The 17,672-nt window shown below is 37.5% G+C and overlaps 1 protein-coding gene across 3 annotated transcripts in view; it reads right to left on the reverse strand.

The window, feature by feature from the left end:
• The window catches only part of ADGRD2 (adhesion G protein-coupled receptor D2), a 1,709,855-nt gene that overhangs the window by 1,158,613 nt on the left and 533,570 nt on the right, over nucleotides 1–17,672 (reverse strand). For all 3 annotated transcript variants that reach the window (XM_044058541.1, XM_044058538.1, XM_044058539.1), the window contains exon 10: nucleotides 4,844–4,975. In XM_044058541.1, coding sequence (XP_043914476.1) covers nucleotides 4,844–4,975 — 132 coding nt within the window. The remainder of the gene's footprint in view (nucleotides 1–4,843; nucleotides 4,976–17,672) is intronic.

Consider the following 17,672-nt stretch of genomic DNA (forward strand, 5'->3'; position numbering starts at 1 on the left):
AGGTTTGTTATTTTTATATCATTCGCAGCTACCATATGCCTCTTCCCTTCATGGCTGTGGCTCATAGTCTACTGCACATTTTGTATTGCATAGTGTCACTCTGTCCTTCTTAGCCTCTTGGATCCACACTACACCCACCCCCTTCCTTGTTTTTTATATTTCTTCTGTTTGCAAACATTGTTGCTTGACTTGCACACTGGTTAAAACCATGTTTTAGTATTAGTGTAGGATATTTGACTGCTTTAGAATATGCTTGAACTAATTGTCTCTAACATTTTCCTTTTATGTGATGGAAGAATGCTGATAACTTGATGATGAATCTGCGCTGAGATTTTGTTTACACATTGTACTGCTATTATATTGATGCATATACCCACATAATACAATAACACAAAAAATCAGCTTTTAGGATTCTTTGTTAGCTTACGCTGGTTTGTACACAGTACCATAATTATGTCTGCAACAGCAGTTTATGCTGTCACAAACAAAGGCAACATCTAAAACAATGATCATTTTGTGTAAACGATCTTAATAATCTTATAATAGTACAATTTAAAAAAATGGTGAGAAACAAGCTAATGTTTTTTTTCCCCAGACAACATGTTTCTCAAATTTATATCTGCACTAAACACATACAAACATCAGTTCTGACTTTGTGTGTGTGTGCAGAGAATCAGCCAGTGGCTTAACTGCCTTTACCCCACTGACAGAGTCATTCTTTTAGGGCAAGAACCATGTTCATTTGTTCTCAAGTTGGGGCAAATCACTAGTCCATATGATTTCTACCTAGGGTAGGTGCCTTATCTCCTCATTCATTTACTGGGTGGTAACAGTCAAGTGGTAGGACATGGGCCACTCTGCCAGACAGGTAGGTACCCATACCTGGCTTAACCTCCCTATAAAGGCCAGCGCATATGTCTCACTTCTGCAAAGGACAGAGATGCATCACTCTACATGCATTACCTCCTAGCTTACATGCAGTATGCAGTCACTATGACCCATTAGTACTGTGTCCTGCAATAATCCAGCATACCAGCTAAGGTCAGCAGTGCAACAGGTCTAGTCAAACACCTTCACCCCCAGAATGGGTGAGCAGGTGTTGGTCACTCCCTCTTACCCTGCCCATAAAGGTTTTCTAACTACATGAGGCACTCATTAAACTTGGGTCATCTTGGGCATGGTAAGTCCTTTATCCCTTGATGTTATAGTGTTAGGCTACAGACACTTTCTTAACATGTCATTCTGCCTGCACCTTTCAAATTATTTCCATTTCTTTTTTTCACTATCATAATTTACTTATTCATTTTCTTTTCTCTCTTATACGCCACTCAATATTCTGTTTCTGCTTGGACTGCCTAAATGTATCACATAATTTGCAACCTTCCTACTACTCCTAACACAATAATATTTCACTATTTAGTAATTTGTCATTTATACTGTAGTGTTTTAAGTTGTTGTTTGTCTTTAGGCTTTTACCGGTTAGGGGTCGCCACAGCGGAACTCCGGTCCGCTAACGATTGGCAGTAGATTTTCACGAACGCCAAGGTGCTAGCTCGATATTCAACCTTCAATGAAGGCACGCCCACTTACGCATGTCTTTCGAATGCCCACCCAACCGCGGGGAGGACATACAGACTCCACACAGAAGGCACTCCCCGCACTCCAGTAAGTATTTGTTGACAATTTTTGTTTGAAAAATATATTAATGTAACAATGTCTTAGGAGTTACTATGTAACATTTATAATAAGTCACTAAATACATTCATCGGGACTTAGCGTTTCTTGTGCTTGGTTGCAATTAGTTAACAGGCATATAAAGTGCTGTTACCACTTCAATGTTTCTTTCAGTCTGGGCAAGTCCCATTCATGAGAGGGATAAAATTTTTTAATATATTTGTGGATAATAATATGTTTTTTATTTTCTTTTTGTTGGTTACTACATTTTCTTTTAATTTGTGTCATGGATCTGTGGATTTGGTTATTTGTCGACATTTTGTTTTGTCCCACATCTTAATATTAAACTATGCATTCCTTATCTGGCTAAATTTTTTGTCTTCTACAGCCCCCTTCCCACAAGAAATACCTGACTGGGTTGATGCATGTCTCCATACAACAATTAATGAAACATATGAACTTAATAAAGAAAATAAATGATAACATAGATTTTATATATATATATATATATATATATATATATATATATATATATATATATATATATATATATATATTTATTTATTTATTTGAAAATAACACTGAGAAGAATGGAAGGAAGGGTGAGAAATATTATGGAAGACAGTAATTATGGTATAAAAGGGAAGGGATGTTAAGAATTGTTATTGGTTGTGAGATAAATTGTGACTGATATAAGTAAAATGGAGGACATGAAACTTATGGTAAGTGCTATCAGCAAAGCATTTGATAGAGTAGGACATGATGCTTTATGGGATGTTATGGAGAAGTATGGAACAGATAATACAGTTAGGAGAGTGTGTATGTCAGCATATCAAAATAATAGAATGAGACTGTTAATGAATGGGTAGCTGAGTAAAGAAATATCCATGAAGTTTGGTATAAGACAATGAGTAGAATACTGTTTGTAGTGGTAATGAATGTTATAGTGAGTGAAGTAGTTTATAAAATGAAAGATGCTAGATATGTGATGCAAAAGGATGTGCTGATTCCTATAGTTTTGACATATGTTGACAGTATAGTTGTAGTTGCTAAGAACAAAATATGGATGAGGGAAGTGCTGGTGTGTCTGAATGGATGATTAAAGAAAATGGGAATGACCTTGAATAAAGATTAAAATAAGGGATTGGGTGATGTGGTGAAAAGTCTGGGTGTGTATTTTTCAATGAATGAAGTGACTTTGCTAGAGATAAAATTTAGGAAAAAATATGTAGTTATGATACAATGGGAGGGATTGATAAAAGAAATTAAAAACATACTTTTCTATGGATGATATATAGATTAACATTAAGGAAAAAAGGTTTATCTGGTGAATTCTGCATTAATCGGAAACTAGCATATATGTAAAATGTTTATATGATCCCAGAAATATAAGAAAAGGAAATTGTACAGCGGGTGTTTTCTTTCATATGAGGTTATAATTAATTATGAGTGAAGATAAAGTGGGATTTGGTTTACTAAATCCAGTTGGGTTAGTCTGCTTCTATAAACTTGTATAGAGTATTAAAGTGGGTAAAGGAATAGAATGAGAAATAGTGAAAATATTTAAATATAAGTATAAAAAGTTCTGGGAGATGATGATCCTAAGAAAAAGAGAAAAAGAATGTGTAAATAAAAAATAAAAAATTATCAAGAAAAAATACTAACTTGGAAAATAAAAGATGATGTAGAGAAAGATATATGTATGCAGTGTAATAATGTGGTGATTAAAGTAAGGAAAAGTGGTGTACCAAGATAATAAAGTATCAGGATTTTCTAGGGTGACTGATAGTAAATAAATTACCAGTAAAGGGGAATATGCCATATAAAAGGAAAATTGAAAAGTGTGTTTATTTTGTGGGGTGAAAGAGACAACAGAGCATGTATTTGTTTAACGTAAAAGAATGGTGAAACTTTGGAAAAAGTTGTGTGGAAAAAAATGGCAAAATTAATGACAAACAATGGAACCAATTCCAAAAGACTTGCTCTAAGTGCGAGTGACACTTACACTAAGCAGGGTTAGAGCAAATGTTTTGGAATCAGTGCAGACTTATACTGAGAGCAACATTTTTAAAATATGGCCCAATATAGATATGGATATGACTTTCTATGGATATTGTAAGAACATGAGGAAGAATATATGAGAAGGGTAGATAAGAATTAGTTTTATGTAATATGGGTTATTTGGAATGAAAAGATGAAATTAAATTTTATTTAATGGGAAATGGATTTTGGCAGATATATTGTACAAAATTAGATTATGTTTGTAGAATAAGAAGAGGAGTCAATTACAGAAGAATAACAATCAGTGTGTTATAAGAAAATGATAAATAGCAAAAATGTGTGTATATATGTGCCTGTAAATATGTGTAGTTTGTAAATATGTAAATAATGTATTTTATGTTGCATTAAATAAAGGACATCTACTGTTTTCTATAGGTGCCATGAAATCTTTTTCATCCACGCGAGCCACCACCAACTCAGGGCCTCAGTTCAACATCTCATCCAAAGGATGGCACACTCAGACTCCAGAACACTCCTTGTGATGCACTGCAGAGTCATGAATCTCTCCACCTGGTGTGAGAATAGAGCCCACAGCCTTCTGCACTGAAGGTGAGTGTGCTACCTGTTATACCATGGACACTGCCATTATCTCAAGAATCAACATCTCTTCATCATGTAACAACTAGCTGAGTGCACTTATGTATTTACTTCTCTATCACCCCCTAATGCTAACAGTGTACAATGATTCCTGCATTAAGCAAAATTCAGTTTAGGGTTCTCTATAAGAAAATGTCATCAAAGCTGAATACATTTACAAATTGAATGAAATTTTTAGTGGAGACCACACTGTAAGATCTAGCACAACATTAATTGCTGTTTATGAAGATGCCCTGCTACCAACAAACAATGTAACTGTAAAATAATGAACCTGGTGTAAATTAATTATGTCAGATGAATATTCAGTGTTTGGAGGCCAGACCAGATAATAGAAATGTTTAGCCACTACACAGATTAGGGAAAACATGGTCAATTAAATAGTTACTATTCCCACCGTGTTACATGGTAATAAACAAGAACACGTAGAAGTAAAAGATACAATCCCAGAATACTGATCATTTTTAAAAAAAGTAGTACAGTTATGCATTATAAATTAATAAAGTTAGTTTACCTCTTTGAGCAAGCCTTGCAATTTCTTCAGGTGGGACACCTATCTGATCTCTTTCACTGCTGACATTTTTAGCCACATACATCCCACTGCTGCTTGAAATATGGCTCAATTCAACTTCCTTTACGTCAATTTCTAAACCAGTCAAAACAGAATCAGTTAGTAGCTTGCAATTTGAACATAAAGAGTTTTAATGAATGGCAAATCACTGACAAAAATAATGTTCCTGTAATTAAGCTGAATCAGTTATATGTTGGTCACCATTATTTAGAAAAAAATGAAGTATTTAGAAGTCAGTTCACTAAAGTCAATTACAATCTCAAAGTCTGTATCTTCCAGTAACTTTAGTATGTCACACTGTACATCTGTCATGTAATATATATAATATTGAACTCAACGTTGACATGATAATCAGGTGTCTGTAAAGTAACTACTAAAATATGAAACCGCATCACAGCACATTACTGGTGACTTGTGCTCTACACAGTTGTCATATGCAAGAAAATTTTATTTTGTTGTAATACTAATCTTCAACATCTTTTGTTAAACATAAGAGATTTAGAGAAAGCTCAGACATAAAACTTAATCAAAATTGATACTGTTTGCAGCAATCTTGAAGTGTCCTCCTAGGATGGATACTAAGAGCTTCAGATTACTGAAGAACATGGTCAAAGTAAAGTATAATCATAAAATAATCGAAATGCATCACACCATGGACTTAAATTTGCTCATGTCATACAAAACTTTACTTTGATAACTGAAATCTGAGAAGAACAGATTATACAAGTGGAACAGAAATGATCCTGAATTACGGTAACCAAATGCTCAAGACAGTGTGCATAACCATTTTTGTGAACTCCGTATTTGATTGATTTGATTCAAAAATGATCATCTGTATTTATGGTCTGTAATAAATTGAAATGAGAATGGTGACTGGGTTTAACAACACTGCACTTCTCATTGCCCTAAATACGAATTACTTGAGGACTTTTGCTTATGTACAGAAAAGAGAAGAAGTTAATATTCATAAATGTACTATTAAATGTTTAAGTGCGAAGAGGACTCCTAGGTTAATATAATGATACCTTGTATTCCGACATACAATCAGTGGTATTCGTACTCCAAGATTCACAGCTATGTAGCAGTTATTTTTACGAAGCACAACTACATGTATATACAAATAAGCTAAATGCAGGGTAATACTGCTTAATTCAGAAAAGCAAAGCTGGTTTGAAAAACATGCCCACTGAGGGCAAAAGATAACATACCTTAAATTAAGCATTAAGTAAATATGACATACTATGTAAAAGCCATTAGCTTCACATAACTTTGTGTGCTTTCGTATATTGCCAATGGGTGCAGCTGTTCACAGTCATACTTGAAAGACTCGGGGCAAGTGGCAGACTGCACAAGATTTATTTTTTATATTTTTAAAAAATGCAGGGTCTAAAATGTTTTATATAGGGATGTCCTTGCGTGGACACTGATGTTTTCTTTAAAGAGTGGAAAGGGGGTGATAGTAAAGACTGAAAAAGAGGAGATACAACAAAGTGGGGAAGAGGAAAAGATCAAAAGGATTGTGGTGGAGGAGGTGGGAAAGGAGGGATACAATCTTTTTGGCAGGGGGTAGACCCCCTATTTTTTTTTGTTATAATAGGGTGGTGTGGGTGAGAAATAAGTAAGAGTGTATAGATGAAAGGATGAGGAAAGAAGGGCTGAAGAAATGCCAACAGGAATCCCAATGCACAGAGCCTCAAACATTTCCACTGCCAGATGGTGGTGCAGTGGAGGACCACCGATGTTGAGGTGGTAGGGGCCTGTGTTAGTGCACTGATCAGCACCGGCTGGTAGACCATGTCTTAAACACCCTGAAAAGAATCTTTGATAGGCTGAAACTATCTGTCAACTACCTTCTCCAGCACATCCTCAAGGATGTCCCCAGATAGGGACTCTCATTCTCTGTCCTGGGATGTACATGTTGGGATCACTCCAAGGGATTTTGAATCTGTAAAAATGAGCATAAATGGGAGTGAAAGAAAATAATAAAGGACAAAGGAAAGCATAATTAAAAAGGAGAAAAAAAGGGAGCAAGACAAAGGAGAAAATACACACAATACATTCACACATCATGTTACACAGTCTTCATTCTGTTTCTTACTTTATTTTATAACTCTTTATTAAAGTAAGACAGACTCTATGGGAAATGATTATGCAAACTTTTGTTTGAAAATGTACGGGAAATGCTTTTGCAGACTTAGAGATAACATTTTATGGGAAGTACTTATGCTTACTTGGCAGGAAAGTGTTTACTATCAGACAATGGTGGGTTTATATGCTGCTACACAAACATAATGATCAAATTTGTGCTTGGTATGCATTTGCTTGCAATATTTCTCTGACAACACCCTTTATAAATACTCACATATTATAAAATCAGTTAAAGACAGAATACTGCAGTTATATAATGGCATACCTCTCACTCTTGCTTGCCATAGTATACTGAATGCACTGTATTACTTGAGTTATTATGCTGTATTAATTATTTCTTTACATACATTTGTAAAATGAGTTAAAGACAGAAATACTGCACTTATATACTGACATATCACACCCTTGCTTGCAGTAATGCACTGAATGTACTCTAGTGCTTCAGTTACTATTCTGTATTTATTTTTCCCTATATATTTCAATTATATCATTTAAACACACAATACTATTTATTATTTTATTCAGGTTTAACAGTGGTTTCTCTCCTGCTGTCTCCTCCTGTAGGAGATTTGTTCTTCATCTATAAAGAGCGGGCATAAGACAGTTCTTGTTTACCTCTGTTTCACTTTTTCCCCTTAATACTGACTATAAGATTAATATTTCTAAAGCATTCCATTCACTGTAATATTTGTTAAGTGCATACTCATTGAAATGAGACATACTTCACTGTAAGTTATAAACACAGATGCATTTTAGGTGGATTTTTTTTATATTATGCTTTGCAAGTAATGGTCTATGAATTTTGTTCAGGCAGGGGGTACAGACACACAGAATAAAGCTACACATTATGGGTGTTTCTATTTCCTTAGAAGTACAAAAATATATGCTTTGATCATTTTCTTCCTTAACAATTCTAAACATATGGTGATTTCAAAATGTATGCAGAAGTAACAGAGAGGTAATAATATTAGTCATGTCTCATTAAAATATGTGTTGAATGTTGACCTGATGCTGCAACTGCCTCCTTCTCACACAACCTCCATACTGATTAGGGTGTGGTGACATCTTGTATGCAGTTAGAATTTTTTTCCAAACACCTTTATTGAATTATTACTTGTGACATAGGTAAATTTACATTCATATAAAAATAATCACACTATAATTAACAAAACAAACATTTTACTTCAGATATATAGGTATATATCATATAACCTAAGCAACATTACATAAATTATTCAGTTCCTGACGTTTTTTAAATGAAACATCTTTACTAAACCATCACTTACTACACAGGCAATCATACACTTATACAAATGAAAACAAACCACACTGATACAATCTCAGTAGCAAGCATTTTACATCACAAACCATACTGACACACTCCCAGTTGCAAGCATCATACATCACTTATAATCCACCCAGTCTTTTTCAGTTAAACATTACATAGCTCATTGAAGTCCTGCTGCCTTTTAAACCTCATTCCTCCCTTGTATGTATTTTTCACATAATTTCTATTTTTTTCCTATAGTTTGCTCCTAAAGATCTCAATTCCAGTGATTTTATTTCTTTTACTATATTCACTAGTTCTAATATAGTTGGCTTAGATTTTGGATTTCCGTTTTCTAGTAATTGCTCTTTTGGCAGCCACCATTATTAGACACAGCAAGATCTTAACATGACTGGGCAATTCTGATTCTGTATTATAGCTTAGAATAATCATCTCCCTCGTCAGACCAATCTGCTGACCCAGCATCTCTGACAGTGCATCCCGTAGGGAAACCTTAAAGTCAGCAAGGTCACCACACTCCAAGAAAATATGTTCCCAGTTACCTCTTCCTTCCTTGTCACACCTCCAACACTTGCTGTCTGCCTTAGGAAAATGTCTCTGGAGCCTACCTGGGATATAGAAATATCTATGCAAACATTTCTAGGCAAAAATTCTAAATCTTCTAGATTGTGTTGCATAGTTGAGAGACATACATATATCCTCCCACTGTTTCTTTGTGAATTGCTTATCCAGTCTCTCTTCCCAATCCTTTCTAACCTCCTCTGATTGATTCTTATAGTTATCATGCAATATTAAATGCGCAGTTATAAAAGAGGTAAAAATTACTTTCTTAATACAGTTACTATACTAATAAATATTTCCTGGCCTACACAAGCTGTCTGCATTTAATCTCACTACCTAAGTTAATTTAATAATGCACTACTAAAAGAAAATATGGAAAAGTAAACTTTTTTATTTTTTTTTCTTTATGTATAAATACGTGAACAAGGTGTTATAAGTATACTCAAGGTGATAAAGCTGTGATTTTCAGACATATATATGCAGATTATTTTTTTACTCATATATACGCTATATTTCTATTTCTACAGACCATGATGTTGTCACATAAACATTTAATATGTTTGTATGCAGATGCGGTTCTGTGAGCAGATATTTTTATGCTTTATTTTGTATTGTTGTAACAACATTATAGGTACATATTTGCAGGTATACATATTTATTCTAGCAAATACCTTAAATTATGTAACCTTATTAATATGACCAACAGAAAAAAATAATTTTATACTTACTACAGAACGCTGGCCTTCTTGCTTTTTCCTAGTTAACCCGCTCAACCAGCTTGCTAGGCCTACACTTCTGTCCACTCAACCAGCTTGTCAGGCCTACACGTCTGTCCGCTCAACCAGCTTGTCAGGCCTACACTTCTGTCCACTCAACCAGCTTGTCAGGCCTACACTTCTGTCCACTCAACCAGCTTGTCAGGCCTACACTTCTGTCCACTCAACCAGCTTGTCAGGCCTACACTTCTTTCCGCTCAACCAGCTTGTCAGGCCTACACTTCTGTCCACTCAACCAGCTTGTCAGGACTACACTTCTGTAGGTCACTGAATCTCTGCTGGCACTGCTGGCCAGAGCAGGTGATCCCCACCAGGGATTCCAGATGGTTACACAAATCCTGCCATATAGTGATCTTTTTCCATTCTGAATGACTTGTGAATATCTAGATCTTTTCCAGATACGACTCACTAAAATTTTGGTGTTCTTCTCAAACCAGCTTGGAAGGTGGCCTCGAGCCTCAACACATGCTGCCGTCACTAGAACAGCCAGGACCAGAATGAAGAAAGTACGAGCAGGACTATGGTTCACATGTTTAAATCACTGCCTCTGGGATGTGACACCACCTTAACCAAACCCAGTTAACCAGCAGGGACATTAGAATATCTACTGTTACTGTTAGCAAGTTTGTTTTAAGTAAAAATGCTTTGCCACATATAGTTTTTAAAGGAATACATAAACATTTCATTTATATGGTGCATAAAATAGAATGCAATACCTATTTTCTTTTTTATTACTTGTAATTGCTTCTGTTGCTGTACTTTGCCTTAGCTATCTTTTTGTAAATATTACATCTAAATGTCATTTATTCCTTCAATATAGCAGCAGTGATATGTTTTTTTCTGTTTTATTTATCTATTTATGTATTTATTTTTTGGGAGGGGTGGCATCAATACATATTCCTGTATGTGTGATAACCAACTTATATTAAGTATTGAATGGTTTGAGGTGAGAAGGTGTGCCAGATGATGCTAGGTGGGCAAAGATTATACTTTATGGTTCTGCAAACTGAAATAAATCTGTCTGACTCCATTTTGTTCTTTCTAAATATATTCAGATTTGAGCATATCTGCATTTATCTGCATTTTCCCATGGCAGGCTGAAGATTGTAGATTATGCTGCTGTCTGCAGCACATTCATGTGAACCTGAGGCCACACTGATGAACAGCCTATAAGACATACGTTCATAAGTGGCTATACACATTCACATATTGTTGTGAGTCATTGAGATAAACACAAAAGGGCCTAATTTGCATATAAAACATGTAAACGGACATGAATTTACATGACATAGTTGAACACTGCCATATTAACTTGTGATAACTCAAGTTCATAGGTTCATAGATAGGTACGAGGCTATTGGCCGTAGGGCCTATAAAAGCCTAGCCAAATGGTACCCTGGCTTTTGCCACCCAAGAAAATTATTTTCCTGTGCCCCTGTCAAGCAGAGCCACAGAAGTGATCCCTGGGGTGAATTCCTTATCTCCCATCCAATCATCAAGATTTTTCGTGAAGAGTGCTAATGAGGAGCTTTGTTTGATACAGATAGGTAGTTTGTTCCAGAGTATGGGAAGTCTCTGGGACAGGAATCTATCCCTCCAGCATGTTCTGCTTATTGTGATGACAAGGTTTAGGTCCCTAGAAGGTGTAGCTCGGAGGGATTTGGATTTCTTTAAGTGGAGCATGTCCAACAGCTCTGGATTTGACACAGCTTTGTATGTTAGGCAGAGATCGCCTCTGAGAAGGCGATATGTGACAGAGTAAAGCTGGAGTTTTTTGAGACGGTCTGCGTTGGGCATCTGTTTGAGGCTGGTAATCCTCTTTATGAGGTATTTTTGCGGCCTTTCCAGTTGTTATAGAAGTCTTGTGAGGTACATACCAAAAGGGGCATTGTACTCCATAATGGGTCTAATGAGTGATGAGTAGAGGGGAACAATGACCTCTGTTTTCCTGGATGAGAAACATCTTGTGATGAGGTGTGCCATGTAGGAGGATTTCCTGACTACTGTGGTGATGTGATTATCAAAGGATAGACTACTGTCCACCTGTGTCCCAAGGTCTCTTATCACACTTTCAGTGTTAAGTAGATTACCGCCTATGTGGTAGTTCATGGGTACCGAGTTTTTTCCAAAAGGGATGACAATGCACTTTTTGGCATTGAGCTTGAGGCCATAGCTTTGACACCAGACATCTGTCTGAATGAGGCCCTTTTGTAGGATGTCCACATCGTCAGGAGTTTTGATTATGGCTCCTAGTTTGCAGTCATCTGCGAACTTTGTTAGCCAAAGACCTTCTGTGTTAGCCTGTACTTCAGAGAAGTAAACACCAAACAGAAGAGGACCTAGGACTGAACTCTGTGGAACTCCACTTGTCAGTGGTCTGAAGTCAGATTTAGAGTCTGCTACTTTCACAGTGTGAGTTCTGTCAGTGAGCCAGTTGGTAACCCATCTTGTGACATAGGGTTTTATACCTAGTTTAGTGAGTTTGTCTTTAATTCCAGAGTGGGGGATGGTGTTGAAAGCCTTGGCGAGATCTAGATAGGCTGTGTGAACCACCTTACCCTCATCTACGGCTTTGGTGACTGCTTCAAAGAAGTCTATCAGGTTTAGGAGACATGATCTGCCTTTTACAAACCCAAACTGGGTAGGTTCCAGAGTTTGGACATTACCAATGTCATTGTTTATAAGTTCCATAGCCTTGCAGACCAGGCTCGTCAGGCTAATGAGGCTGTAGTTCCCAGGGTCCATGGTGGCTCCCCCTTTGTGGAGTGGGATAACCATTGCTGTGCACCATTCAGTGTGCAGAAAGCCTGAGGTGAGGCTATGATTGAACATGGTACTTAGGTGGTGTGCCAGTTCATTCCGTAGTTCATGTAGAACGCAGCCTGGGATGTTGTCAGGTCCCATGGATGCTGTGTTTTTGGCTTTGGAGAGTGTGTTTTTTTACCTGTTCAGCCGTGATTATAGGAACTTTGCATTCTTCTGGTATGGAGATGGGCCCATTAGGGGGTGAGAGAGGCGTAAAGTTAGCACTGAACCTATTTGCCAGGACATTGGCAATATCAGTTGATTCTGTATATTTAGTGCCATTGTGCTGCAACTCAGAGCAGATCTGAGTGTTGCCATTGAGATTCTTGACATAGCTATAGAATACTTTGTGGTTGTCTTTAGAATCAGTGGCAATTTTGTTTTCGTAATTAGCTTTGGAGGATTTTATGAGGGATCTCAGCTTCTTACTGAGGCTGACCAGGGAGTTCCTCCAATCACAGGATTTTACTCTTTTTTTGCAACAGCTTATTTCTTCTGTTGTAGAGTTTGTTTATGGCAGGGGACCACAGATTGGCTTCCTTTTTTTGAAGGATACCATCTTGGTTCTGTTAGGGATTGCATGATCCATGCACTCGTGTAAGTGCTTATAAAGTGCATTTGTATAGGATTCAGTAGTCGTACCTCTATTGTTCATCAGCATGGGTGTCGTGAAGTTTGCCACTTCTGTCTTAAGAAGCATGAAGTTGGATATGGAGAAATTCTTTACGGTGGTTTCCCTAATGGGGGGTGGGGCTGGCATGTGGATGTGTAAGGTGATTAGCTTGTGGTCAGATTTGACCAACGAGGACCTCTGGTGTGGAACACCGATTGCCCATGTTGGTAATGACCAGGTCTAGGATATTGCTGCCCCTGGTGGGGATGTGGATAAGTTGATCCAAGGTGTTGGAATTTATGAATTCCAGAAAATATTGAGCAAAAGATTTGGTACATGAGTAGTTTTCACAGTTAATGGTGGGGTAGTTGAAATTGTCCATTATTAGGGTGTTAGGTTGTACCCTAATATTTTCCAGTGTATCAAGAAATGAGGAGTGGGAATCCTGGGGCATGATGGGGGATCTGTAGCAAGCTACAATTTGGATTGTGGTCTTGCCCAGAGTTATTTGCACTTGGATAATCTTGGATGCATTATGCTGAGCTAGCCTGGAGGTGTGGATATCCTTAATGAATATGGACACACCTCAGTCTTTACTGTTTCAGTCCAGGTTAGGTGGCCGAAAGGTGTGGTATGAATTATAGCCTGGTAATGCAGGGGTGCTCTCTGGAACCTTTAACTAGGTCTCTGTCACTGCACAGATGTCAAAGTTTTCCATTTTAAGGAGTGTCTCGAGTGAGTGCATTTTGAGGTTTAGACTTCTAGCATTAAGTAGTATTAACCTCAGATTTTGCTTGCTTGCACCTGTTACGGTGATGAATTTGTCATTTGAACCTTGCCTAAAAAAGGCACTGTAGGGGTGGCAAGAGCCTTAGCCAGTATCCATAATCCCATGGGTGACGGGTGCAGGCCATTTCTGGCAAAGCATCTTGGTTTGTTGATCGTGTCATCCCAGGCAGACAGATACTGGATCCCCTTTGAATTACACCAAAAGCTTAGCCAATTGTTGAAGTCAGTCATTTTGTCCTTGTACTGTGGTATCATTCTGGGTGATGGCAGGATGCTACTCAGGGCTAGGGTCATTCCTGCCTGGGATACAAGATCAGACAGCTCATCCATGTCTTTTTTCATATATTCCAGAGAGGAACATCTCAGGTCATTCACACCAACATGGACAATGACAGAGTCATGTTTGTACTTGCTGTGGAGTGACCTGAGTGCGTGCGTTATGTGGCAGATCTTGACATGTGACAGGCAGCTGACAGTAACTTTCTCCTTGTTTAGCCTGGTGAGTAAAACATCAGTGTGCCTGACTATAGAGTCACCTATGACTAGAGTGTTGGGTACGTTGTTATGCCTTATGGGCTGTGGTTGAGTGTCACACTGTGTTTGTGGGGTATGTTTCATTTGGGTTGTGTTAGGAGGTGGAGGTTACTTGTGTTTCTGCTTTGGAGGTCCCTGTTGCTTGGGTAGATTTTTATGGGGAGCCTCCATGAATGTAGGTGTGTGTTTTGTGTTTCTATGTGTGTGTTTTGGTGGTGTAGGTTTTGAGGGACTATGTGATGAGTGTGGTGTGGTGCAAGTGTTTACCTTCTCCTCTTGACTGTCTAGTCCAGTCTTGGGTGAAGAGAAATTTGCTTCCAGTTTGGCTATATAAGTGCATCTCTCAGAGGTTGTAGTGTTGGGTGGTAGGTGGAGAGGGTTGTCTGTGTACATGAGGCAATTGCTGCATTGCCCCAAGATGTCCAGATTCATCAGGTAGACAGGAGAAAATACCAGGAGCTGACCCTTAGACATGCCTGGACAGGTGCTTATTTATTAAGTGCAAAAAACTGTTTTCCTCTAGCCAAGCGAGGAAAGTTGAGTGCTGTAGTAATTTGTAGCTTATTTAATGCTTACAATGAGTTCTGAACAAGTGCTGAGCTCAACGAAACAGATTTGAGTGCTGTAACTAGAAAACTGGCTATTTCTAAGAAACAAAATTAAGCTAGAAGTCTCCCCTCCAACACAGAAAGGCTTGGGGGCTCAGAAGCTTACAAACAGTCCTGGATACAGCAAATCTGTATCTGGACTAGATGGCTTACAGGAAAGGCAGGAAAAAAAGCTTAGAAAATATATATATATATTTTTTTGTAAAGTGGAAAGGGGAAAGGAGGAGCAGAAGCTAACTGGGCTGGCCTTGTCAAATGTTCTCCCTGGATTAGGTAGAATGAGGTAATGACACTAGACTGGGAGGAGTGTCCCAGATCAAATTTACAGTAGGGGCAGGCAACTGCAAAGCCACCAAGTATAAAAACAGGCTACCAATGGGGAGCGAGGGTGGGAAACAAAAATCAGAACAAACAAACCCAACCAGATGTTTAACAATTATAGAAAATTTCTAGTTAATACCTCACACACAGTGAAACTAGCTAGAAAAGTATATGTAGACAATAAAAGTGCTGTAAATAACTCGTAAAAATAAACAAAAAATCAGGATACTTAATGTTATATATCACAGATTAGTTGGCTCAGAGCCCTTCCTCCAATTAGCTCAGTGTGAAATGGCAGAAACACTCACAAGTTAACTTCTTAAGTAACAAAGTTGAAAGTTAAGTGGCAAATTTCTTAGGAAACTGCCGACTTTTTAAAGTAAGGAAAAAAAATAATATTAATATTACAATTTAATATGAAACACTTAAAATGATATAAAATTGGTGGATTTTATTGAATAAATGTTTATTTTACTGATATCATGGGCATATTAGCATGGCTTTAATGAATAATGTGCAGCTATCATTTGTAAGTTGGAAATCTTTATAGCAGCAGCAAGAAATGATTAATGATCACTGATAAAATCATTAGTTTGGTGCCATGTAGTGTTTGAGATTACATATGCATTTTAATTGTGAAGTACTGAAGTAGGAGGGATGTGTGGTTGGTTGAACATAGATGTGTCCTTACATGAAGGTTTCTGAGTGTTACTGAAGAATGAAAAATGACAGCATAGGAAAATGGAATGGGCTAGGGAAGACATTTAGTTACAAAGTGATTTCTGTACTGTTGTGAGCGATGATACAAACATTAATATAGCACAACTTTAGTTTGCGAGAGTTATGCATGTGTATATAATTATGTTGTTTGAGCCAATATTTTTATAGGAGGATGGCTCACATGGTCATTGTTGTTTTGTTTGATGAATAATTATATCAACATTTTTCTGTGTGTATGGCTGTTACTTTTTTTGATGAGCAGTAATGATGCAAAGCAATGGACTGAGGCAGAGAAAGGACAACTTCAGCCATGAGGAAAATCGCACACTTGTAGCACTCCTTCTGACATATGGAAAATGTCTGTTTGGCAAAGGGAAGCCAAAACTATTGAAGATGACAAAAGCCTGGAATCAAGTTGTCTTTGACATTAATGCAGTGGGTGGCAGACAACACACATTGACACAGTGCCGAAAGAGGGCAAATGATATGGTAAGGCATGCTACAAGCAAGGTAAGACTGAATGCAATTGTCTGTACCAGTACTGGGGGCACCCTACAACAATTATCTCAATAACAACAGATGAGGAATACACCTCTCAATTTGTGAAGATGACTATGACATACAAGCAATACCTCACAACTGTCCAGATTTTTGATTGACATTTTTGGTCTGTTTCCTCACAAAATGTGAAGTCTTCTGACAAAACACTGAGAAATTAAGTCAGTAAATAATGGCATATGTTTAAGTTTCAGCTTAGATATCTTTCAGAAAATGCATGCTAACACAAATGCTATTATTCTACCAACTTTCTGAGTTTATAAAAGAATTATTTAAAATCAGTCCGTATTTTTGGGCCTTTGTCATCCCATTAGTTTAGGCCTTGTCCAGATTTATTGCACTAAGAGGTTGGGAGATATGCATAGAAGATGATGTTGCTGGAATAATCAGAGGTTGTTGTGGACACTGGCTACTAGCAACGTCTGCAGCAACAACACTTGTCTGCTCGTGAAGGTTGGTGTCAAAACAGTAACATACATTTATACAGAGAGGTGATTGCTGACAAGGAATTACATTAGCACATTACAATTACTGTTACTAAGTCAACCTTCTACATCTGCACAGAATGACAATGATGGCTGTGCATGGTAAGTGTCCCCCACACCTCCTTAATAAGCACATAGGAGTGTATGTTGTTTTTTATTAGCAATGTCTTCAAATAATTTTTACAGGGCCAGCAACAGAAACAAACAGTTGCACTATAGCGATACATTTTGAGGATATCAGCGGCGGTAGAATGGATGTTGAAGATAATGGTAATAACAATATAGTCATATTAAAGGGGCAGCCTGAGAAAAGAGGCACACAAGTTTAATGGCAGGATTTTACACCCCACAACATGTTAGTAATGATGCAGGAAGTTACAGTTCATTACAAAGTACATGTCAACATTGCACTCACACTGGTACAGGAGGAAAACCCATGCACCTCAACACTGGTATCTCCAAACCCAGATGAACATTTCAAGATGATGGCAGACATTCAGAGGTAACACTGTCCACAGTGACACCTTTACAAAGGTGAACCAACCGCAGAAATTTGTTACAGCTAC

Source organism: Protopterus annectens, chromosome 16.part0 (genome assembly GCF_019279795.1).
Source record: "Protopterus annectens isolate FY-2018-M chromosome 16.part0, PAN1.0, whole genome shotgun sequence".
NCBI classification, from domain to species: Eukaryota; Metazoa; Chordata; order Ceratodontiformes; family Protopteridae; genus Protopterus; species Protopterus annectens.